At 37.0% G+C, this 27,097-nt stretch overlaps 1 protein-coding gene across 4 annotated transcripts in view; it reads right to left on the bottom strand.

Moving 5' to 3' along the window:
• Positions 1 to 27,097, bottom strand: part of LOC131419011 (contactin-3) — a 279,521-nt gene that overhangs the window by 217,039 nt on the left and 35,385 nt on the right. For all 4 annotated transcript variants that reach the window (XM_058563677.1, XM_058563641.1, XM_058563649.1 and 1 more), the window contains exon 3: positions 2,295 to 2,421. In XM_058563677.1, the coding sequence (XP_058419660.1) occupies positions 2,295 to 2,421 (127 nt within the window). The remainder of the gene's footprint in view (positions 1 to 2,294; positions 2,422 to 27,097) is intronic.

The raw sequence follows: 27,097 nt of genomic DNA, 5'->3' as shown, positions 1-27,097 counted from the left end.
ATGTCTTCATTTATCAGACTTAAAAACCGATAAATCAATTTAAGTCACACATCTCCTAGTCTCAGTTACAAATTTTGTTTAAATTTAAAAATATAACATCCCAGGACATATGATAAGACATAAGTACTGTGCAAATGGCAGAACTTTTTCATCAACATTTTATACGTTATCAATATGTTTAAACACATGCTCTCTGGAATTACAATAAACACCTCGTATACAAAGAAATAATTATAACAAAAGGTTATTTCTAGATTTCTAACCTCGATATTTCTTGCTATTTGGTAAAACTTTACAAACATAATTAATCAATTCATTTAGAAATACACTTTAGGGGCTGGCCCGGTGGCGCAAGCAGTTAAGTTCACGTGCTCCGCTGCAGCGGCCCAGGGTTCGCTGGTTCGGATCCTGGATGCGCACCCAACGCACCACTGGGCAAGCCATGCTGTGGCAGCGTCTCATATAAAGTGGAGGAAGATGGGCACGGATGTTAGCCCAGGGCCAGTCTTCCTCAGCAAAAAGAGGAGGACTGGCAGATGTTGGCTCAGGGCCGACCTTCCTTGCAAAAAATAAATAAATAAATAAATAAAAATAAAGCCACTAAATTAAAAAAAAAAAAAGAAATACACTTTAGTATGACTAAATCTTGTATCTTGATAATTTTTCAGCTGAACACATTTATCGTCAAATTAGTTATTCATAAGATAAATGCCAGGAAATACAACTTTACTGACAACAGCACAGCCCACACATGAGTCATTCACATGGATTCTTTATCATATTTACAGTCATGTCTAAAAGGATAATCCTCCATTTCAGGGAGAAACAAACAGATGCATTTAAAAAGTATTAAAATGTCCTATAAAAATGCAGGAAACAAATATTTCCAGGATAATGTCTTGATAAGTTGATCTGCTCATCTTTCCCTAAAAGAAGAAAATATTTTCAGATATTGCATGTGATTAAGTCTGGCTAACTGAACTAGCTCATAAAATACAGTTTCTTATATTTTCAATCATATATTATACTTTTCTTATTTCTATAGGGAGAGGAAGAGGCAGAGAGAAAATTTCTCTGCCAATTCTGACCAGTAACCTGGAATCATGTTTATTTTGTTGCAAGTACACCACAGGTGCTCAAAAAATATGTTGTTGAATATTGCTGAAAAAGATTGACCTTGATTACTTCCAGATGCAAAAATACAAAGGTCTACCTTCTAACCCAGTGCTGACCCAATTTAACAATGACTGTTGGCTTCTATTATTTACATGGGTTAAGAGAACAACAGAGGTTCAATAAGATCTACATTACTACTCCAAAGATTTAGAATTTTATTAATATAGGCTAAAGTCTGCTTGCTCTGCAGGTTATAGAAAAGGTTTTGCTAAGCAAACTAATAATGTAAACAGTTTTCGAGACAAATGCTCATAGTACTCAAAAGAACATGTTTTCAAGGTGCCTCCAGCACCTTCTCATAACCACTTATATGAAAATAGCATATGCTATTTATAAATAATTCATTTCCTTGTTACAGTGAGTCTCCTAAAACACCTAAGAGTAAAAACTGTTAATCTTCTGTTATTTAATAAGGTAAATATCCATCCCATCGAAATAATCCATCATCCCCAAAATGGTAATATTTTCTTCTTCAGGTGATGAGAGTTTAGATTTTTTCTATGTCTTTATACATTTCTGTGATGTTTGAAGGTTGTCAGTGAACAAGTATTATTCATATAATCTGAAAAATATATACTTTTACATGAAAAAAATCTAATACATATGTTTTTCTTTTCAAGAATAATTAAAAGGACTTTAGTCAGAAAGTATTTTATTCTTCTACACTTAATGAACCTTTAAATACACACCCAGTAAAAATGGTAAATGAAGAGGAACAGATGCTGAAATATCTTTTTTTAAAAACTATGATTTCTAAATATCTTTAGAACACATTTAATTTTTTCCCCACAATGGATGTGTTCCCAACGACTACATGTTTATACATTAAAACCCAAGTTTATACATTAAATCGCATTATAAATCAATGAAAAAACATTGCTTATTTAAGAGATTCTATGATGTTTTTCTTTAGTCAAGAAATCTCACTGTAAAGTGAATAATCAAGCCGATATATATGGTATGAATCCAAATGTTTATGTATCGGATCTGTTGAATATAATACATGAAGCAGTCATGTACTATATCTTATTGCTGGCATAACTATATTGAAGCAAAAAAAAATTCACAATTGCCTCATCATTTTTTCTTCATTTGGATTTTTAAACTTTCCACTGTACCTGTAATGAGGTGAAGGGTTGCCTCTTGCTTCACAATTTAAAGTTACTTTTTTATCCTCTGAGCCAACAGGGAAAATGCTGTTGCTGGGCTCTCTGACAAACACGGGGCCTTGTAAGAGAAGCTCACCTATATGGGGGGGAGACATCCAAAAAATAATCATAATAAGTAAAAGGTATTGTAAACCCTGCATTCTAGAATTGAAGAAAACAAGCAACTAGTATCTGCTCTTTAGAAAAAAGGAAGAAAAAGCAGGCATTGCTTCCCTTATCCACAGAGCAGAACGCTCTGTAGTCACTACCTTGTTTATGAGCATCAGGTAAACTGTTCTTAACAGCTAGTAACACTTCTCAGAGAATGTAAGTTAGTATAAAAAGCATTTCCATATTAATAAGATTGCTTAAAACCACAAATAAGGCTTAGTATTTACTTTCTATAACATAAACTAGATGACTTTTCATACATGAATAACCTATTACGGGAAGTCTGTCATAAGCCCCCTTGCAGAACTAAAGTTGAATTCAAAACCAGTTGAATACCTGAGTATTATCTTTCTCATAAAATCTGCCAGCCACGCAAACCTGAAGGTTGGCAATGTTATTTTGCGATTTTGAACTAAAAACAGTTACTATGTGGTGAGATTTCTATTTTATTTCTAGCAAACTGAAGGGAAGGATACAGCACTAAACAACGGTGCTTTAAAAAGTGTTTTTACTTTGGTTAAGAGAGCTTGCACATTCTCTGAGAATTTCCACATACACACAAAAAAACCCAAAAATGTCTCTCTTTGTACTATGAATTCAAAAAGGAATGAGATAATGTCATCACCAAATGCTTATGCTACTTGCAGTTGTATAACCATTGCCAGAACATTTCTAAAAACAAACAAATATACAGGGAAAAAAAAAAGCTCTTTACTCTTGGAATTCTCAGTAAAACTGCAGAGGAGTTCCTACTGAGGCAGAGAAAAAATGAACAGACTAAGCGACAAAGAGCATCCGTGAATAGTTAGACAAAGAAAAGGAGATGGAAAAGCACCGAAAAAGGCACAGAAACTATGAACTTATATCTTGGCTACTTCAAGTAGTAATAACATTAATAAAAATACTTACAATAACAAGAATAATAATATGGTATTGAAAATAATCACTGAAATGATGAAAACAACAGCTAAAGCTACCACGAGAATCCTATGTGCCCATAACTGTTCTTTAACCTTGACAAAGCTCTGTGAGATAATCACCATAATTATTCCCAACGTATATAAGAGAAGTGCTGAGTCTAGGAGGGTAAGGTGACATGAGCAAGTTCATGTAGCATTTCAAAATGTACACCCTCTAGAACATCTGACTCCAGAATCCATGCAGTGACACCCTCTTCCTCTTCTCTTTTGCACAAAGAATTTGGCCTTGCCCTTGGTCTGGTTTTTGCCCTCAGCTTCTGGGTGGTAGTAATATATGTCATACTGATAGAATGTCTTTGTTTAGGGCGGAGACTGGCTATGTGGATCTGAGGGTGGGACTGGTCACAACTGATAGTCTTGGATGGGAGCTCGCCACATCAGAAAGCCAAACCATGTGACTGAGGGTGAGCGATTTGGGTCACAGGGTATCAGTTGACTTGGAGATTGCGCTCAACCTTGTGCACAATCAGTCCATCATGACTAGGTAATAAAGCCTCAATAAAAACTCTGGACACTGAGGCTTGGCGAGCTTCCCTGGTTGGCAGTACTCCTTGCATATTGTTACACATCAAAGCCAGGAGGGTAACACACCCTGAGGACAACAAAAGCTTAGCATTTGGGACCTTTCCAGATTCTGCCCAATGTGTCTCTTCATTTGGCTGATTTTAGTCGATATCCTTTCCCTATAATAAACCACAATCATGAGTATAATAGCTTTCAGTGACTCCTGTCAGTCCTTCTAGCAAATTATCAAACCCAGAACTTGCAAATGGTGTTAGAAATGCAGGTAGTCTGGACACTGTGTGCTCAAACCTCGAAGTCTGGCTAATTCTGGGCACCTTTCCACGGAAACATCATCATCCAGTTAACCCTGACTGCTGCCTACCAGGCTCTAAGGAGGCAGCTTGCCCTTCTCCTTTGCCCTTGGTCTTTATTTATCTATAAGAAGAAAGTACCACAAGAAAAGACTTCACTTTTTCTTTGTGGAAAAGAACAACCTCCAGAAGAAATGGATTTTGAAATAGCTACTAACATCCTTAATCAAAAAGAAACCATGTTGTCATTTATTCATTTTTCCTCCTCAATAAAATTAAAACAATAGTATGTTTCATTAATTTGAATTTATTGTCTTACAAAGTTGAAAATATTTCTGTCTGTAAATATTTACAAATATGGTGGATTTTTCATAGCATTTTTCTAGTGTAATAGCTTCTGATTTTGAGTGACATTTTATTTATGAAATGGTATAGCATCATTTTTCTGACAACCTCTGACATGTGTAGAGCTGGAAAGCAATGTATTAACATAATGGTATACATGTGAAGATGACAGAGAAGTTGGGGAGGGAAATGGACAGAAGGAAAATCAGGTCAAGATAAGAAGGGGGTGATTTCAATGAAAAAGACAAAAATAGGTGTTTTTAAAAATCTCCTACAAGTGACTACAATGAAAACCCAAATGTCCATTCCATCATAATCTAATGAAAGTCAAACCCCAAATGATGCTCTATTTCTTCTCTAGGGACCACTATTAATTTTAGACAAAGGTGCTAAATAACTAGAAGCACTTCTTTTCGGAGACCATTTTGAGAGAATGAAAACAATAGCTAATTTGCTAACATTTATGTGCGAGGCACCATACTGAGCCCTTCACATTCCTTGCTTTCCTTATTCCCAGGCTGCCTTTGACCCCATCTCCTACTCTCTGACGTACAGCTGTGGCACCATCCTTGTCTTTGCTTCTTAGACATGCTGAACTTGTTGTCACCTTATTATTCTTGCATGGTGGTTTCTTTTTGTCACTCAGATTTCAGCATAAATGTCATCTGCTCAGCTTAAATGTGCCTAGCCCTCCCATCATCTAAGTCATTACTCACCCCTCACTTCCACCAGTCACAGACACATCAAAGCACATCTCACTGTATCTCACTATATATAAACACCATACACGATTAGATATGTTTGTTATTTATTTGTTTCTAATTCATTGCTGTATCCCCAACTCCCAGAATGTGGCAGATAATCAGTATTTGTCTGTTGAATGAATGATTAAGATGAAGGAAAGAATTCTCACCATAACCCTATATAAGGCAGATACTATCGTACAGCTAGTGATTGATAAAGCTAAGATTTTCACTCCAGAGCTTATGTTCTCACTTTGTACATTGTTTGGCCTCCTCAGCAAAAATGAGGCACAGAGAGGTTAAATAATCCAACCACGGTAACACAAATTTGTTTTTGTTTTTGTTTTTTTTTGCTGAGGAAGATTTGCCCTGAGCTAACATCTGTGCCAATCTTCCTCTATTTTGTACGTGGGTCGCTGCCACAGCATGACCGCTGACGAGTGGTTTAGGTTTGTGCCCAGGAGCCAAACCCAGGCCACCGAAGTGGAGCGCATCAAACTTAACCACTAGGCCACAGGGTCAGCCCCAAGTAACACAATTTTTTTGATGAGAGACCTGGGATCAGACCCCAGTGCTCACATTCTTGGCTTGTTTCCCTTTCCATTAAATCGCATTGTCCTAAATATGGTCGAAGGTGAAAATTCACCATCTGCTTGCTTTTTCAACTTCAGCATTTCCTGATGACACTGGAGTTAACAGCCTCTGAGGCACATATCCACCATTTCTGAAATTTAGGGCTCCTAAATGCTTTTCAGACCATCAGCTGCCATTCAGGAGCCTCCAGTGACTCTTAAAATGTAAGTACAAATTAATAATCAAACATGACAGGTCGGTCCATACTTCATACTCAGGAAAGAGACAAAGGCCACTCAATCTTGCTTCACCGAAATGAAATAGGTGATGAGAGATGCTGAGGTATAATGTTCTAGTCTCTTGCTAGCAATATAAACTTAAAAGGAATAGATTCTGAAGTCTTTGCTAGTCTAAAAAAAATTATCCAACATTTTCTTCAAAATGAATTTTGATCCTCAAAAGGAGAGAACCTTGACTAGTCACACAAATATTCATAAACAGCAAAAAGCAGCTTGGCTGAAAACAAAAGAGGGCCTCTTGCCTAACTAAATGGATTCAGTGTAACATTTAGATTGATGCTAAACTTTACTTTTTGTGACAGGGGCATTTTTTGATATGCTACCTGGGCTCCAAAGCTCCATTTTAAGTTTACAACCTAAAATAAAGGGCATATAACATTTCCGAACAGAACTAATAAGTCCAAAACTCCAATCCTGAGGTGTTATTTTTTTCCCCTAAACACCCACAGGTTACTAGGAATAACTGCCTTTGAATGTAAGTACAAGCTTTATGAGCTCCTAAGGTAATGTCACGTAAAAGATCAAACTGTGGCCAATCAATTCTAACGGTCATACTCCATACAATCTTTATGAAGACTGACAAAGAGAAATAGACAAAAGATTCCAGGCAGCTGTATTACTTTTACTAAAAAGAAATGAAATTCCTAAAAGACTAGGACATTATCTCTGAAATTCCTACAGAAAAGAAAAGCATATCCTATCTTCCCTTGCTGATTTACATCATATCCACACGACACAAAACAGGAGGATATTTTGAAATGAGGAGGGTAAATCCAAAAAGGGAGCTAGGGTGGGCAGTGCTATTTAAGGCAGAATTTAAGAGTAGGTGGATCTAGGAAGGAGTTTTCAATATTCTTACAAGGTATCCTAATCAAACAGAATGAGCTCTAGCTGTGCCAGAGAAAGTAAAATAATATGCCACCACCAAGTCGAGATCTGTACTCTAGGCTCTACTATTCTACAGGAAAAAAAAAAAAATTTAAAGATGAAAACATTTTGTAGCAGTGGGGCATCATCATTTTTTTGGCATTGGTGGTTAAAAGCTAGAAAACGCCAAAGAAAACAAGGAATGACTAAAATAAAATTCCATTTATATTCTTCCAAAGTCAGGAGAGGATCAAAAATTCAATTTTAAGGTAATTTATTTATTTAACAAATATGTGAATGCCACACACGTGCAGCATGTGAAAGACTAGCTGTGGCACACACTGCCAGTTGTCTACTCAACAGTTCTTGCCCACTCTTTTTCCTTGCCTTCAGAACCTTCACCAGAGATACTGAAAGCACCAAATATATTACCTCCCCAGAACTCCTTATAGTTCTTAACTGGGAAGCACGGTAGACAGGGGAGATTGAGTTATGAGATCACTAACAGCCAAAAAGGGGTATATTAGTTTGCTGGGTCTGCCACAACAGAGTACCACACACTGGGTTGTTTGATCAACAGAAAATTATTGTCTCACAGTTCTGGAGGCTGGAAGTCTCAAATCAAGGTGTGGGTAGAGTTGGTTTCTTCTGAGAGTTGTGAGGTAAGGAGCTGTTCCAGGCCTGTCTCCTTGGCATGTAGATGGCCATCTTCTCGCTGTGTCTCTCCATGTCATCTTCCCTTTATGTGTGTCTCTGGGTCCAAATTTCCCCTTTTTAGAGGGAGACCAGTCATAACGGATTAGGGCTCACCCTAATGACTTCATCTTAATGACTTACATCGCAATGCCCCATGTCCAAATAAGGTCACATTCTGAGGTCCTGGGGATTGGGACATCAACACACAAATTTTGAGTACAACCCATAACAAGAGGTAAGGGAAAATGTGCTAGAAGCTTCTAGGAACAAGTCTCTACCCTGATTTTGAAAAAAACAAAAAAGAAGAAAACGCTAATCTTCCTGCTCTTCGTTTTTGATATGGAAACTGTCAGGTGAGGAAGGAAAGAATGCTGGGAGCTACTGTGGCCATCTAGACACCGTGAGGTAGTGTCTCACGAGTTACATACATAACTCCAAACATCACGTGTTAGAAAAATAAACCTCATTGCATTTTTGTCACCTGCAGGCGAATGTACTGTAACCAACATGCTAGAAAAAATGAGAAAGGCAATAGAGCTTACTTAAGATGAGAAAGGAAAATAAAATGCTTACCAGGAATAACTAATTTATCCATTTCCCACATCTAGAAATGTCATCAAGCTATTAGGTTTAAAGAAAAAGTGCTGGGGTGTGGCACACACCTGCAGTGTGATAGTTAGCATAAGAGACACCTATATAACGTGATAAAATTCCTTTAAATTGCTAAATTAATAGTTTACTACATGATTTGTTCAATTTTTATTTCATGTGTTGTCCATAAACAAAAACAGAGAAACTGCATGGGAAGCAGTATTCAATAATTAGGGAATAAGGATTGAAAGGGACTGTTTAAGCTTTACAGGTGTGAGAAATAAATGTTCAAGGAAAAAAATGCTCCTCCCTGGAGTGGCAGAACCCTTTCAAAGCATGACAAAGTTTTACCAAGAACTGCATTTTTCCTTTCATTGCAACGTGCCTAAAAAAACACAAAAATGCCCACACCCATACACATGGATAGACATAATGGTTGTGTTTAATGTTAAATATCTTAACGTTAGCACTTTACTTTAGTAAACTAATCACAGATTTTGATGAAAGTTATGACCTATTTGTACTATAGTTGAGTAAAAGAAGAGAATTTGGAAATACTTCTGAGGATGCCCAATATTTTATCTTGACACTTCTAATCCAATGGCTGTATTTCTGATTTTTGAAATATTCTTTACAATTGAATGAAATGGTTAACCAATTCACAGTAATACTGCAGGAAATAATGTATTTGGTGGGGGGAAGCTTAGAGAAGATGGGTTGAAGTCTTTGTAGATTAAAATGTTTTCATAATATTTTATGGCTTTCTTTAAATTTGTGTTATTGTCTTGTTATGAATATGAGTTCTAGTACTTTTGAACCTCCCTGACATTTTTCGATAATTCTCAGCCCATAATTATACTTTTCTTGTTAGATGGTTTAATAGCAACTCCACATGATAAAAAGAAGTTACAATGCTATTGTTAGATGCAGTGTGCAATGTGTACAATACACCAAGGACTACACACTCCATGGCTCATTTATTTGAAAAGAAAAAACACTTACATCTCCATTTTCTATTATACCAACTTTCATTGAACATCTTTGAAATGTGCAAATTCACAAGGTTCTCACAAATCACATTGAATTGAAAACACTTCATTAATCAACTCATTTAAAAACATTTCTTTAGCATACTTCTCTTAAAGGTTTTAACAGAGATTATTATATTTGTGGTTTCTATTTTTTACCAAAGTCAAGGCTTTTTGGTGCCCAGGCATGATTCCCTTCATGTATTTTAGAAAGAATGTTTCTTATCAAACTCTAGTTCAAGGCCATTGTTTCTATGAAAAATAATTATACAATAAAGAATTCCTATTATAAATTGGTTGTAATGGAAAAGCTATAAAGAAGTAACACTAGCTGGTGATTGCATGTTGTAGTATTTTTGCAGCTGTAATCTCATAAAGTAGAAAAGAGCATAATCTTTTCCTGCCCACACCTTAGTAAGCAGAAGCCAGCCTTATGTTCGTAAATGTTTGAGTACATAAAATACCATTTAGTTCCCTCTTCCCACTTCTTTTTGCAATCAAGGATCCTGCTTTTATGTTTCTAGATCACTGAGGGGGATTAAGCTGGGTTGTGGGGTAGATATAGAGATCCAAGGAAGCAGGACGGAAGATGCTCATTCCCAAAACTGTGTCTGGAACTATGGGGGTGGGGGTGGGGGGTGTCGCAGAGATGCCTGAATTTGAATAATTAAATAATTTCTCAAATTATTATTATTATTATTTTGGTGAGGAAGACTAGCCCTGAGCTAACATCCATTGCCAATCTTCCTCTTTCTGGTGAGGAAGATTGGCCCTGGGCTAACATCCGTGCCCATCTTCCCCTACTTTATATGTGGGATGCCTGCCACAGCATGGCTTGATAAGCGCTGCGTAAGTCCGTGCCTGGGATCCCAACCCTCAAACCCCAGGCCGTCGAAGCAGAGTGTATGAACTACGCCACCGGGCTGGCCCTCAAATTATTTTTCATTTGACTCAAGATTAAAAATTTACTTTTCACCATGATTTATTGCAGACACAGTGTATGTGTGTACACACTCATATACAACTGATAAAAAGTTTCTTGAAACAATATTAATCCTTATACATGCTGGATAATAATATTTTTTTCTATTCTAGTCTACCCTATTCCATCCAATCTGCTTTATCTTATTCTATTTTTTTAACTGCTAGACATAAACTACTATATTAATATCATCACCCATTAGTGAGTTCCCCTCCTTAATTTGATAATCCCTGGTCTAGAAGCATGCCTCTCTTGCCCCAATGTCCTAGACTATTATTTTTGGGGAGGCTTGTGATGATTGCACGGTATTTCTTTAACTTTCTTCACTTAGGAATAAAACCAACCTTGACAATGAAGGGAAAGAACCAACACTTTCAAATGGAAGAGTCTGTGGTCCCAAGATGTAGTAATGACAAGAAGACCTTTCCCAAATCCAATGAACAGCTACACCCTTGGAGAGGAGAGCAAAGAATACTGGCATTGCTTGTAACCTTGGCAAATAAGGAAACATATTTTATTTTGATAAACATTGTTTCTTAGTTCTATAATATGGAGCAAAATCCCTCGTTATATATACCTAGTTATAAATGCACGCACAGTCTCAAATGTCAACATATGAAGGGAAAATAGACATTGCTTATTAGGCCCTGTACTAGAGACTTCATATCTAATTCACCTAATTCTAAGTGAATATTAAAACACTCTGAATAAAAAAATGGTACTCATTTTAACGGTACTGCTTTCCTTAATATCGGCACAGATCACAAATAAGTAATCCTCAGGGCTGGTGAGGATGAGTTAAATTGGCTGCTCTCTATATATTTTCGGTAAAACCATTCTGGTGAACCACTTGGTGGTATGTATGAACAGCCACAGTCATGTACGAAGTCGAAAGAAACTTTGCTCTCAATTCTTTCATTAGTCTTTCCTTAGTATCAGCACTTAGTAATAATCTTTCCCCATTCTAAACTCTTAGAACAATTTTTGTATATTTTATTCATCACAATATCCCTATCCTATTATATATTACCTTTACTTGTTGTTCACTCATCTCTCCTTCATCCCCAGTCTTTAAACTTTTGGAAGATAGTGACTATATTTAACACACATTTCTACCCCCTAAGCATTACTATCATATTGTATATATTAGAAAACAGTAAATTAATGTTAGAATGGAAATTTTTGTGTGTGTGGTTTATGCTTCATTGCAAATGGTTTTAATTTACGTTATAGTTGGTCAAAAGAAAGAATTTGGCCATTCGCAGGATAACCCTAAGCAATTATCCTGTCTCCAACTGGAATATGTGCGTCCAACTACAAAATAACTAATTTTATGAAAATATGAACTTGTAGAAGCTAACTGAATGACTGCACCTATAACTCTTAAAAAAATATCCCCACTGTGTTCTTACAGGCATCTACTATCATTAGGTGGATATTTCTATTTGGGCAGTTTGCAGGATCTTGGTCAACTACACCTCATCCACTCCTTTCTGAGTACCGAAAATACAGGTACTCCACAGAAGTAGCTTCACCAAAACCAAACATAAATAGCACTTTCAAAAGCAACAACCCTCTACTAGTCATCTCGTATAACTTCTGAGTGCTGAAGCGGAGCCCCATTTCTGGATTGTAATCATTTGTTTAAATGTAAGAGCTGCCTTAGGCATTAAAAAGAAAAAGTTGAGCTTTTGGTGGGCTGTTTCATTACTCACATCTCTAAGGAAGTTTACCGCGCTTCAAGTTACTTTCAAGAAAGGACAACATTTACACGGGTTTTCCTGTTCCAGGGAATGGATCTCTTTGCAAAACACCCGCAAATTCATGACAAATCATTTGTATGAACCATGAATTTAGTTAACACATAACCAACAAGCAATTCTTACTTTAGTCTAAATCTTCTAAAGTTAGGACGTAATGGTAGGATTCGAATCAGTCACCTCCTGGCTGCCTGAATACTTTCCACATTTCTGTCTCTTCATCTCAGAATCTGAACTTTATTTAGAAAGGCACGTTTGCTTTTCAGATAGGACCTGAGCTAGACTGTCTTTTCACGTTTTCGCAAATCTGAGACTCTTTAATTATATGAAATGTATATGATGTGACCCATCATATATATTTGGAAATTTTGTCGTGCAGCTGCACACTGGCGGCTACTGGGCCAAAGTATTAGGCATAAAGTGAAATTTGATCTTTTTATTTAAAAAAAAACAAAGGTCTAGCAATACCAGGCCTTTTTTCTCCCATTCTCAGTCCTCAATTCGGCACTGTCATAAAGATAGAGCATGTGGCCAGGTTTCCTAGAAGGCACCCCTACAGGGAGTAAGACATCCAGGGTTGCCAGTAAGATATCCACCTATAAGCACCTGAAAAATAACTTCGTTTACCAAATAAATTATCTTACTTGACTTATGCCATTGTCCTTCCTGGACAGCTTTCCCCATCTATCCTTCAAGACACAAAGTCTCTTCTGATTCTCCAGGCAAAATTAATCCCGCTTTATCAGAAATTCGACTTAGTGCCTTGGATTATACCTCTCCCAAAGCGTCTGTATTTTAGCAATTTGTGTGCAGCTTGCCTCCTTTTCCCTCAACCTATGTCCTGTTTTATTCCCTCACAGCATATTGCAAAATATCATGCACAAGATAACATAAGTGCTTGATAAGAAATGATCTTAAAAGACCTATATTTTTGCTTTAGAACAGGGGTCAGAAAACTATGGTCCATGGGCCAAATTCAACTGCCATCTGTTTTTGGATGACCATGAATCAAAAGAATAATATTTCAAGACACAGGAAAATTATATGAAATTCAAATTTCAGTGTCCATAAATAAAGTTTTATTGGAACACAGCCATGCTCACTTGTTTATGTATTGTCTATGGCTGCTTTCCCATTACAATGGCAGAGATGAATAGTTATGACAGAGACCATATGGCCTGCAAAGCCAAAAAATATTTACTATTGGAATACTTTATGAAAAAATTTGCTGACCCCTGCTTTAGGAAGGAGCACGTCTACTAGGAGGAACAATGACTTTGTGTCAAGACAGACATGATTTTTTTTCTCCTAATACTACCATCTGGCTTTGGGCAAGTCATTTAAGCTCTCTGAGCAACTGAGTTCTCTATTTTTACATGGGAATAACATCAATATTATAGGGATTGTGATGCAAGGATAAGCAATATTTTTTAATGCAGCAGCAGTGCAATAAACAGTACTGGATATTATTATTGCATATTTTTGCTTAGCCCTTGCATCAAACTGTTAATTACATCTGACTGAGGAATAGTAATTTATGAGAAGGTAGTCTAATAAATGACTTCATTCATTAGAGCCCCATATCTACATGGCATGAAAAATATGATAGAGTTGTCCTTATCTTCATGGTAATTGTGAACACTGGCACCTGTGTTCAGTTATCTGGTTTGAGCAAATAATTGCAAGTATTACGTCTAAGATAATAGGTTCCTATTAATCTGTGGAGGGTGGTAACTTCAAAAAAAGAAAAAAAGGAAATTTTTATAATGCCCATCGCATCAGTTCTCATTGAGAGACAATTCTCCAACAAGTATTTACTTTCTACCGTCTTTAAATACTTACCAAAGTCATATTAATTAGAAACTCACAAAACCAAGCAGCAAAGAGCTTTTGAAAACTCCATGAAGCAGAAAAAAGCATTCGATTCTCTTATATACTGTTGTTAACCGAATGTTCATTTTGTATATTCTCTCATGATAGGAATAATGGCCACAGCACTGAGTATTCTCAATTTGCTTTGCTGTGTAACCAAGCAAAAAGAAAAAAAGGCATTTGTGGCATTGTATATGCTGCAGTAAATATTATTCCTTAACTAAAAGACAGATGGTCACTCAGAAACCCATTCAGTGCACTGTTCAACAGCCAATACCTCCTAACTATCCACAGAATTATGATCTGCATATGACCACTTCTCTATTTTTGTCCATATTTCGAGTTTAAATATCATTCGCATGTGTGCACGCACGCACTCACATACACACTCATGGGATCAGAATAAAAAGCTCTGTTTTCCCATACAGTCAAAAAGTCAGGCAAGATATTTAAAATCCCATAAAATGAGATTTAGTAATGAAAAGCTTATTTGGAAACTAAAAATCCAGGAGCTCTGCTTCAAAATCTTAAGGCTAATATAAAAACACACGCAAATTACCATCTACCTTTAAAATTCCCTGGGTAGCACATCAGACTGCACTTCATGTTGCACAGGTTCTTAGAACAAGAATGTGTGATGCCACCATGAACAATGTAGAACAGGGAAATGCTATCCCCAGTATTCATATGTTCTTTGAATAGCAGTTGAAACTTACTAGTGCCCCACGTCCATGGGCAACACCAATCAATGTCACAATGGCAGCCATGGATTCCAGATTTGCCTGGATACAGTAAGTCCAGCCAATAGCAGTCTTCACTACCCCTCCCTGCTTGTAGGATTGGAAGAGCAAATAATGTTCACGCACTTGGAATAAACAATGAATAAGTCACCAGAGCCATTGAAAATGGCAGCCTACACATTCCACTCTCTCAGGTCAGCAGACACTATAAAGATGGCCAGGTAAAGAAAATGAATGGAGTCACAGGTTCAGAGAATGTAGATTCATGAGTCCCCCCACCATCACACACCATCACGCACCTCCGCAACCAGCCCTTGAGTTTTTTCTTGACTTCCTTCCACAAACAGAAGCTGGGCCTTTGATGATGATAAAGTAAGTCCAAGAAAAGAGCAGATTCTTCCGTGAAACAGTCGCCCAAGGTCACCCATCACAAGCTAGGGTTCAGGTCTACCAGAGGGATTAGACAGTACTTGTTTTTTTAAGAAGCTGATCTTTTTAGTTAAAAGGAACAAACTATCTCTTGTTTAACTGACAGGTGGGAATATTCCTTTTGTCTCCAGCAGTCCCATAAATAAGAAAAGTAAACCCAGATGGTATAAATTGAAAGTAATGAGCCAAATACCAACATAAGAGCTTAATTCCTCAGTTGCCAGGCAGAAGCTGGAACAGTAAGCACACTGGTAAATCTAATGGCCAGGGAGGGGGACAGTACTTTTTGGTCTTTTTTTGGCCAACATCAAGTTTGTTGTTTTCTTTCTTTTTAAGCAATAAATACTAACAATGTACTATGACCAAAAAGCACAGTGTTTTCCACTCAATAGATGATTTTTAAAAGAAATAGAATGTGGAGCAAACATTTCATTATCACCAATATTTGAATATTAACCATCTAACATGGAATTTTATAAGCAGTAGCATCGCAATGACGCCCAATTACGCAATTGGATCTGTAACGTGACGTCAATTATTTTAGGCTCCAATTATTGTGTCAATGATTTGAAAAACCAAAAAATTAATAAAAAGGATGTTTTCATTTCTATATTTATTTTCATTTGTATATTTACTTACTGATGGACAAATGAATTCTAACACTTTGTCCATTTCTAGAAGTCATTTGCTTTCACATTTTCACTGACACTCTTCAAAGAAATTAATATGGTCTTCCTTATGGGCATTATTAGTTGGACTTATAGAAAAACAAAAGAAAACTGGCAATCACTGAACAATTAGCAACCACAGTAAAATATCTGGGCTAAACCTCTCCTTGTCAAAGTTGGCAAATAAAAACTCCAATAATGTTGTTTAATAATGTAATACTGCTTTAAAATTATGGAAAGTCATATCACAAATGATAAAATGACTATCTTCTCTCATAGTTTCTTCAAATTATACAGAGATACTTATACATGTCAAGATGCATACATAATTTGATTGTTCCCTACTGCATATTGTTCTCATAAAATCATTTTAAATTTAAAATATCTCTATCTAAAATAGCATCCAATGTTGCATATCTAATCACAGAGTTCTGTCACTTGACATTGTCTCAAACTTCAAGAGTCGGTTGATGTTCAAAGGTAGCAACATGCAGAAGTGAACACGAATTGTTTCTGCATATCTCACTCTTGGGGAACAAAAGGCACATGGCGACTTAGCGCTCACTAACAAAACAAGACGTGTCACTTGTCAAAATATGCTGCAGTTTTTCAGTTAGAGTTTTGCTTTGAAAGTAATATGGATGCAGAAGTGGTCCCTATGAATGGACACTTTCTTATGTCCAAGCTTTGAATTTACTAAGTGGGGATGGGGTTGGGGTGTGGGTGAGGCTTTAAAGGGATGAATGGCCAATGGCAGTCACCCGAGGAAGTGGGGAAAGAGATCCTTAAGGAATACCCCCACAGGCTTCTTTACTGCCAGAGGGTCTGAATGATACATTAAGCAAAAAGAAAAAGTTTTAAAACTCAGAGGAAACAGAAAATAGAAAGTATGTGGGAGTGACACTACACAGTTGATACGAGAATGACAGAAAACAGATGTAAAACACCTTGCACAGTGCCTACCACAGAGGACAGCCAAGTGATGGTGGGCATTATTTTTATACAAGCTTAGAGACATGGAGTGGCAACCGATAAAAATGAGGAAATGGCCTATTTCCACACTGGTGAGCATTTTTATCAAGTCAAACTCATGTAATGATCAGCAAGATGGCACAGGCATAGTATAAAGGAAATGTATACCATGTTTAAGGACCTAATCTCCCAAACACTCAGCAGTGGGTAAGATGAATCAGCAAGAGTTACTTGAGGCAATAAACATTAGGATGTGTTCACGATTCACTCCAGGAAGGGAGAGAGAGAGAGAGAGTCTTCAAGAGAGAAAGACACGAGTAGATAAACATAGAAGCCAGGCCTAGAACTTACGAAATACCAACCCCAATGTATTATGAATGGAATTCTGATCCCCTAAACCACTTGTCACACCAAGGCAATCCCAGACAGTTAATACCTGCTAAGTGTCAAAGAACAGCTCTATCTAGAAGGAGCCACTTTCCTTTCAGCAGCCCAACCTCCCTGGGAAACTTTAGTTTCTCTCCATTCACTTAAGGCTATTCACCTTGAGAGCAGTTAGAAAAAGTTGAAAACACACAGAAATGTTTTCAATACACAACTCATCCCAGGGCACACCTAGGCTGTCATGCACATACACACTTGTCTCCCAAACGCTGGTAAGTATCAACACTCTCCCTTACCCAGCAACAAGGAGGAACAATTTGGTATTTTTCTATAAAAGGATCTAAACACACCATACTCAGAAAAGGCTCAGTGCCGTTCAAAGCTCCATGGATGGAAATTCAGGCAATCTAGATTAAGACCCCATGGGGCCCATAACTAGCGTGTCATGTGAGCAAGTACCTGAAAGGGTCTAAAACGTACTGTTCTCATTTACAACACAGACAAGGTCTGGAATATGCAAGCATATGTACAAAAATAGATGTGTGTGTATGTGTGTAAATATACACATATAATTCAGTTTTATCAAAGATTACTGTTATCAATGTATTTTCTTCCTTCCTTACCAAATATTTCTTCCTTAAAGGTCTGCACTCCAATAATTCAGGGCTTCCTGTTCACAAGTCTCGGCAGTTTTTTCTCATACTCCATCTTTTTCCAACTCTTCTTTTTCCTGAAATACTTCCTCACCTTCCACCTTATCTTGCTGACTTGGAGATCCTTCCACATATCTGCTCTGTCTTTCTTGACCTCTCACTCCCCGCCCCTGGGTTCTGAGTTGCCTCCTTTCATTTAACTCTCCAAACACCATTCTTAAACACTCTCATCAGTTGCTATCAGTATGAAAGCACCTCACTATCTTGCTCTCCTTCCCTGATACCCGCCCTACACACACACACATTGGGCTCTAATCTTTTGGTTTCAACAGACTGGTAGCTCATACCACCCAAATACTCTTCAAAGCACCTCAAAACTCAATATGCCCGAAACACACCCAAATTCCTGCCTCCTCCTGTGTTTCTTCTTTCTGTTAATTGCCTCATTATCTTCCCACTCAATTTCAAAATCTCAAAAATCCCCTTCAACCATCTCTTCTCCCTCACCAGGCACAACCACCCAATTGCTTGTCATATCCTTTCAATTCTGACTCTGTAATTGCTCTTATCTCCAATCTTATCTTTTTGACTCCAACTGTCCTAGTTTGGGCATCAACTAGGGCAGTTGGTCTCCTTCTTTTAGTTTTTCTCCCTTCCATTCTGTCTTACAAACATCCCATTGGGACTATGGTCTCATAGCAAAGCTAAGATGCTACATTCCTTGCTTAACAATCTCTAGGCCCCACTTTTTTTTCCCTAGCCTTCTCTCCACCACTTTTCTTGAAGTGTGCTAAGGACATAGAGTCTATACCTGTAATTTCCAACGGAAATATGACAATAGTTGATAACACTGTATTATATAATGAAAATTTGCTAAGAGAGTAGAACTACAATGTTCTTACCAAAAAAAAAGACATGATACATGACACATATGTACGTTTACATTTTGTATTAATAAAAAAGAAAAATGAAACAGGTGAAATTAATTTTAATCATAAATTGTATATAATCCAATATACCAAAATATTATCATTTCAATAAGCAATCAATGGGATATTTTCTATCCTTTTTCATAATATGTCTTTGAAATTCAGTTTGTATTTTATACTTATAACAAATCTGAAGTTGAACTAGTCACACTTCAATTGCTCAACAGCCACATTTGGCAAGTAGCTATCATATTGGACAGTGTAGATCAAGAGAAATACAGGCTGGGTTTGAGACGTGGCTCCACTTAATAATTGCATGTGACTTTAAGTAAGGTAAAAATCTCTCTCTACCTCGGCTTCCTCATGTAAAGTAATAATAATACCTATCTAATAGGGTCATAGTGAGAATTAAATAAAATAACACAAACTGCTTGAGCTCGAGTTGACATGCAATCAAGTTTCAGTATACATCAATTGTCATTATCAAAGCTATTCCATGGCTTGCCATACATGACTAGGAGCCAACTCTATGTTACAACCTTCTCGAAGCTTAAATGATCTTTCCTGACTGTTATGGACTGAATGCTCGTGTGCCCCCTCCACAAAAATTCATATGTTGAAGCCCTATCCCTCAATGTGATAGTATTAGGAGGTGGAGCCTTTGGCAGGTAATTAGGCTTAAATGAAATCATGAGGGTGGGGTCCTCATGACGGGATTAGTGACCTTGTAAGAAGAGATCACAGAGCTTGCTCTCTCTCCACCGCATTAGGACACAGCAAGAAGACGGGAGTCCACAAACCACGAAGAATGTTCTCACCAGGAATCGAATCAGCTGGTACCCTGACCTTGGACTTCCCAGTCTCCAGAACTATGGGAAATAAATTTCTGTTGTTTAAGCCACCAGTCTACAGTATTTTGTTATAGCAGTCTGAGCAGACTAAGACATTGCTCCATTATTTTAAGATTATACCCAATTTTACCATAATGGTTATGTCCATGGGCTGTGGAGTGAGGCTATCTTATAGATTGCTTTTCGAATTCCAGCTCAAATCCTTATTAGCTATGTAAACTTTAGGAAATTCCTTAACTTGTCAGAGCCTCAGGCGCTCATTTGTAAAATAAGGATAACAATAACGAAAAGCTCAGAGAATTGCCAAAGGAATTAAATGACATAATTCAGGCAAGGCACTTACCTCAGTGCTTGGTTCAAAGTAAGCGCTCAATACATATTCACTACAATTATTACCATTTTAAGACCCAGCTCAAATGCTGTCTTCTGCATGAATATTTTCCATCTTCATTTCTATAAGTTCTCTTTTCTTTGAACTTCTATGTCAGTCTTTTTGTATTTTTCTTAAATAGGATCTGAAATCTTAACATTTCTCTCCTCTTGTTGTTTACCTGTGCCTTCTTTCCCCCTAGACTGACAGCAACCTGATTCATCTTGGACTTCACCATACTACTTAATACAATGCCTTACACAAAGCCCTCAGTAAATGCCTGCTGAATGGCTGTTAAAAAAGATAATTCAGGTTGCAATGTGTGGGATGCACTGGAAAAGAAAGGAAAAGAAGGTAGGAAGCTGAGGAGCAAGCCCCGGGCAATACTTCAAGTGAGAGATAAAGACATAAGCTGCCTATGGAAAGGTGTCCTGGAAGTGGGAATGGGGATGGGGTGAAAAACAGAAGAATGATAAGGAAGTAGAATTTAGGGGAACTCTCTAACAGCATAAACATTGTCTCCTCTTTGCTTATAGTCATCTTTCTAAGACACGTGTTACTGATCAGAATCAAGATTCCTTCTGTTGTGGCTTGTATAAATGCACGCATGCCCATGTATGCATTCCTGTGTGTGTGTTTCATCTTATTCTCAAAGTTCACCATTATTCATAAGTTAATACTGAAGACTGTGCCCTTACATAGCAGGAACCCAACACATTTAGCTCTAATATAATTCACGGAAAGACATAATATGCACAGGGGTACTTACAAACACATTTATGTGATGAGTACTTTAAGACAGCTTAACACTTAGGCAATAGTCAATTAAATTGGTTTGAATGAGCACTTTATTTGCAGGAGTCAGTGAACTAATCAACAGATACTTTTGAGAGAATAGCTACTTTAACAGCTAAACAAAATTATGGGTTTTACTTAACTTTATGTGTTTGTATAACTCTTAATAGTATTTCTAATACATATTATTTTTCAAGTCCCCCAAATGCCTTCTTAGTCACCATCAAGCTTACAAAAATCCAATATGCAGAGTTATCAATGATCAGAGTTATAAGAACAAAATACGCCAACAATGGTTGCTTTTCCCCCCTGATTTTCACATGCATACGCCAATAAACTGTCAAGATTTAAATGGGATAAATGAAAAGCAATTCAAGATTTAGCGTGCTGCAACTGAAGGATTGATTTGAAATAAGTTTATCGGTAAAAACATGGAGGATGTCAAGATTTATAAGCAGAGATCAGCGACATCTCCATTTCACCAGTATCAATGCTATCAAATCATATTATACCGCACACAAATACCATAGAATAAATGACAGTCATTTGAGTTTATGGCAACAGTTTACTTGAAGTGACACATTCAATGCCACAAACTCATTTTCTCAGTGATTACAAGTGTGGCGGTATTAAAACCCATTGAAAAATATTCCTCAATTATTTCAGGGAGAACTTGAACAGTTTATTTTGCTTTCAAAGCCTTCCTTAATCACTCCTTGGATGAAAGACTAACAGAAAGTTATTCACATTAAGATGACAAAGAACAAGATGGAACCTATGACTGAGGGTCCCGGAAGATGTGTCAGGAGGCTTGCTTGGTATCTGCACACAAATTATTGGCTTTAAAACAAGCAGAGGTTATAATTTTCAAATGCAGCCCAAACATGTGAATTTTGTTTGAATGGACACGTTGTCCATTACTAAGTCTACACTGCTGAAAGAAGCCAAGGCTCATGTTTGGTGACCGTGCATTTTATCGTTAATTACAGTATCAACAATTTTTAAAAAAATTATTTAATCAAAGTGATCTAAGTCATCTCATAAAGCTGATCTATGGTCTCAGTTATAACAGATTTAGGGATACATATGAAGGGACATAGGCCTTCATTGCCTTCGTAACTCCTGAAAGGGGCAAACAAAATTCATGTATCAATGCAGCTCTGCAGAATAATGATTATGCCAGGTCATGGGGGTAGGGGTGGGGCAGCATGTACTGTATTTTATGCTGGGGCCATGTCAATATGATGTCATGGAGGAGCTGCTTTCTTCTGATCTCTCTGATCTGAATGCACACAAACAACTTTTCCCTCGGGTTGGGTTTCCTGGTGACTGCAAGCTGGCCACCTGCAGCACCCAGGGTTTCAGGATTCCTCCTTCAGATACACTAAGAGAGAGGTCACTTTCCACAAAGTTCGTACAGCAAGTCCTTGAACCAATCAAACCTAGTGGCTAAAAAAATGCCATGAGCTCACTGGCTTAGGCCCATCACTGGGCAAATGAGATAGGTTTATCTTTACAGCTCTGCGTGGGGTCAGTCTCTTCCAATCCTCACGGTTGCTTTATGATCGCAGAGTAGAGCAGATGTTAGAGATGCTACCACAATATCCACCAAAAGAATGTTAATGACAACTGAAAATCATCTTCCTTTCCAAGGTTAATCCCCTCTATGATTAACGGCTACTTACTTTGACAAGTAATTTACAGGTACTACCAAAATATTAGTAGATTCCAATATGTTGATTGCTCACTACAAGATTAAGAGAAGAATTTGATGACATAAGAACATTTTAGAACTTTTACAGAAATATAATATTTTCCATGATGGTGTTTTTAACTAGGCATCAACAATGATTTTAGTTATCCAAGGAAATTTCTCTTTCCAAAAGTCTTAGATTTACCTAAGCTAGTCCCACTATAAGATTAAAACTAAAAACAAAACAGTAAATATACTCTACAAAGTTTTGAATTTCTGCATGCATTAAGGACTTGTCTACATCCATCAATGACAACAACTGAACTCATCTGACAAAGGATTCAGTATTTGCAGATAATACACAGTCAGGAAGTACTTAAAACTTTTCATGTGAAATCAAAAAATTCCCCAGTGGCATAGTGGTTAAGTTCGTGAGTTCTGCTTTGGTGGCCCAGGGTTTGCCAGTTTGGATCCTGGGCGCGGACCTACGCACCGCTCATCAAGCCGCGCTGAGGTGGCATCCCACACAGAAGACCTAGAAGGACCTACAACTAGGATATACAAGTATGTACTGGGGCTTTCGGGAGAAAAAAGAAAAAGAGGAAAATTGGCAACAGATGTTAGCTTAGGGCCAATCTTACTCGAAAAAAAGAAAAATAAAGGTTCCCATTATCTTACTTCATATGGGCTCCCTTTGGGCTAGTAGGTGTTAGAAAACCTTTGCAAAATGGTCAGGTTTCTATTTTATAAATGTCTAAAGCAGTGGTGCCCAAAAGAAATATAACAAAAGCCACACACATATTTTAAACTTTCTAGTAGCCACATTAAAAAAGGTTAAAAGAAACAAGTGAAATTAATTTTAATAATATTTTTACTTAACCAAATATATCTAAAATATTATCTGTTCAACATTTAATCAACATAAAATTATTGAGATATTTTATTTAATTCTTAATATTTTTGGTAACAAGTTTTTGAAATTCTGTGTGCATCTTACATTTACAGCGCGTCTCAATTTGGACCCACCTCATTTCAAAGGCTCAACGGCCACGTGTGGCTAGTGGTTCCCATATAGCATAGTGGACATCTAGAGTAACTAATACGGTTACGCAATTAACTAATAGGTAATTAAGTACTAAGACAACAATCTCCTTGGGTCTTGATGATTCTTAGCCCACGGCCGATCCCCCTGACTTTATTCCAGAAAAGAAACTATTGAAGTAGTAAATACTAGTGATTAGGGGACTATACTTTGATTTAAAAGACAAATAGAAATCTTGATACAACTACACAGACTGGGAAAGTTACTTAAACTCTTAGAGACTGTTTTCCTTGTCTCTAAAATAGAAATAATAACCTCTACCTCCTTGTGTTTCTGTCAATTAGATGAGCTAAGTGAGGCACTTCCACAGCATCTGGTATGCAGTGAGTGGGCTTCCATTCATTAACATTGTTAGTATGGTTAATTTTGCTGTCATTACTATTGTTTTCCTCATCCAAGTGTTTCTTCCTTTTCTGGCTTCTTAGTATGCTGGAGGGTTCTCGTTTCTATCTCTGTTTTCTACCTAGGTCTCTGGCTCTTAAACTTTTTATTTTTTATTATGTTTTATTTTTGTTGAGGAAGACTGGCCCTGAGCTAATATCTGTTGCCAATCTTACTCTTTTTGCTGAGGAAGATTGACTCCAAGCTAACATCCTTGCCCATCTTCCTCTATTTTGTATGTGGGATGCTGCCACGGCATGGCTTGCCAAGCAGTGCATTGGTCCCCACCCAGGATTCAAACCTGCGAACCTGGGCTGCTGAAGCGGAGCATGCAAACTTAACCACTACACCACTGGGCTGGTCTTAAACTTTTTTGACAGCAACGCTGTAAGAAATATATGTAACATCAGGATTCAATATACATATATTAAAACGACAGTTCCATGAGGACTGGGATATCATCTGTTTTGTTCACTGCTATATCCTAAATGCCTAGAAGGGCTCAGCAGACAATATTTACTAAGTGGGCAGTGCATGCTGATCTACTCTGCTCCATCCTTTTTTAAAATTCTATTTTATTTATTCTAATAAAAAAATACTGGTCATAATCCACTAAACTTATTTTTTTTTTTTTTACCCACTATTTGGTAGTGACCTTCAGTTTGGAAAACTCTCATCCCTGTTTTGTGCTGGGTGTTCATTTCACCCATGAGGTACACCTCTTAATGTGGACAGAGGTAATCTGCTCTAGACTCAAGGTGACCTAGAGCCTTAAAGTCACCCTTGACCCTTCTTTTTCTCTCATACCCCACATATACTGCATCCACAAATCCTCATGATTCTACCTTCAAAATATATCTAAATTTGACCGCCGACTCTGCTACCACCCTGGAGTCAGCCGCCATCATCCCTCACCTTATCACTGCATTAACTTCTAACTAATGCCTCTACTTGCTCCCCTGTCCCTCTACCATCAATTTGTAACACAGCGTCCAGTGAGATCCTTTTAAAAAATAAGTCAGAACATATCATTGCTCTGCTCAAACCATACTACGTTCCCTAACTGTTCATAGCAAAAGCTCTAAATACTTTCAGTTATTTACAAGGTCCTGCATTTTTTGCTGCATCCATCTCCACATTATCTCTTGGCTCTCTCTCATCTACTGTTTCTCTCCCATAACTAATCCTGGTCCAACCATGTTAGCTTTCTTGCTGTTTCCAGAATACTCGGCACGTCATATATTAGAACCTTTGCATGGACTGTTGACTCTGCCTGGAGCTCTCTTCCCTAAATATCCATAAGGATAACTCATTTACCTCTGAGTCTTTGCTCAAATGTCATCTTTTCATTGAAGACTAACCTGATGCCCTCATTTACAATGGCAACTCACATCCCAATCCCTGACACTCGCATCCTGTTCCGCATGTTTTTTCCCCCATAGCACTAGCAACTTCTAACTCCAAGTCATTTTCTACCTTAATGTGAGAGAATGTAAAGCCCACAGGGACAAAGATCTCTGTCCATCTTCTTCACTGAACACAGTGTGTGGCACATAAAAGATGCTTAATAAATATTTGCTTAAGAATGAATGAAGCCTAGCATTTTTGAGGAAAAACAGCCAAGTTCATCTTAGAAAAAACTCTTGGCCAGAAATGGCTATTTGCCTCTTTGTTGCAGGAAGAAACCAGCATCAAAACAACAGAAGAAAACAGATGAAAAACGTGCACAAAATGATGGATGATTAAAGTTTAAATGTGAAAAGATAGAAAATACAAATTATCAAGCATTTGCTCCATTGAGTTTATATCTTTAGCTAAACACTACTCTAAGTGATTTTATACAATATGTTTTTACTTGCCATTTATTATGAAATTTCCCTATATCATGAACAGATTTATAACTTTAAGACATAAAAAATGGACAATATTGGTTAACAGAATATCACATTCACAAGCTGGCCTTTTAATATAAATTTTACTAAGTCCAAATGGAGTACCAACATTCAGTATATAAAGTACTGGATGAAATCAATACTCTTTAGAAAACTGGTAAGAGCCAAATTCTTTTTCATATTTCATAAAGATTACCAATTCTCTAAGTAATACTCTACATACAATTTATCATATATCAATTAACCCAATTCTCCCTACAAACCCTTAAAGCTTTTTTATCAACATATCCAAAGAATCAAATTTGACCTTTAAATTTGTTTAAGATGTCTTAATTATTTTAGTAAAATGGACACTTTTTCTGTAAATTTATTCAGAAATATATAAAATATTTCTCAAAAATGCTGAAATACAGTCAATAAAATTTGCACATGGTTTAAATTTATAACTTAAAATGTTAAACCTTTGCAAAAATGATCTCGTTTTCTTTAGCTACACTTCCACTTGTTGAGTATATCTTCCTTTTTTCACTTAATTGGAAAATTTCAAGGTTGCTGCCATAAAAGTTGATATCACGAGCAATAATATTGCTATAGTATATTTTTGCCCCTTCTACTACAACAGAACTCAAATTTGAAACTTTGTAAAGAAGAAGAGAATCCAAGAAAAAGAATAATATTTTAGTTTTGATATCTGTATCGGTCTTTCTCTAAAGACCATTTGAAAAGGCAGAATTTGTAAATAATTACTCTTTTTTTCTTCAGTGCTAGATGAGCAGCAGTCAAAGAAAATGTTTTAGGAACAAAATTGAGACATTACAGGGGAAATCATGTTAACAAAACTTTATTTTAAATAAAGTTCGAGGTTTTATTTTTGTTTTTATTGGTTATAGATTTTTTGCCACATATTATCATGTAAATATTTGAACAATGTTTGAAGTTTGACATAAGGGGCTCAGAAATCTACTCCAATATATGCATGTCTTCCAGAAACATGTGTTTTATCTGATAGTGCATTTGGCCTCATTCCACACCAACTTCCTCCTCTTAGAAAAGAAAAATGATAGGTTATTTTTTAAATTAGTTTCCTTAGGTATCATAAAGAAATTGTGTTTATGTAGAACACTGGTCTTCTTCTCAGGAGATGGGTGCTGAATTGTTTAGGGGTGAGAGGCGATGACTTCTGTAACTTACT

Source organism: Diceros bicornis, chromosome 2 (genome assembly GCF_020826845.1).
Source record: "Diceros bicornis minor isolate mBicDic1 chromosome 2, mDicBic1.mat.cur, whole genome shotgun sequence".
NCBI classification, from domain to species: domain Eukaryota; kingdom Metazoa; phylum Chordata; class Mammalia; order Perissodactyla; family Rhinocerotidae; genus Diceros; species Diceros bicornis.
The sequence above is the reverse complement of the archived record's forward strand: the minus strand, read 5'-3'. Positions and strand labels throughout refer to the sequence as shown.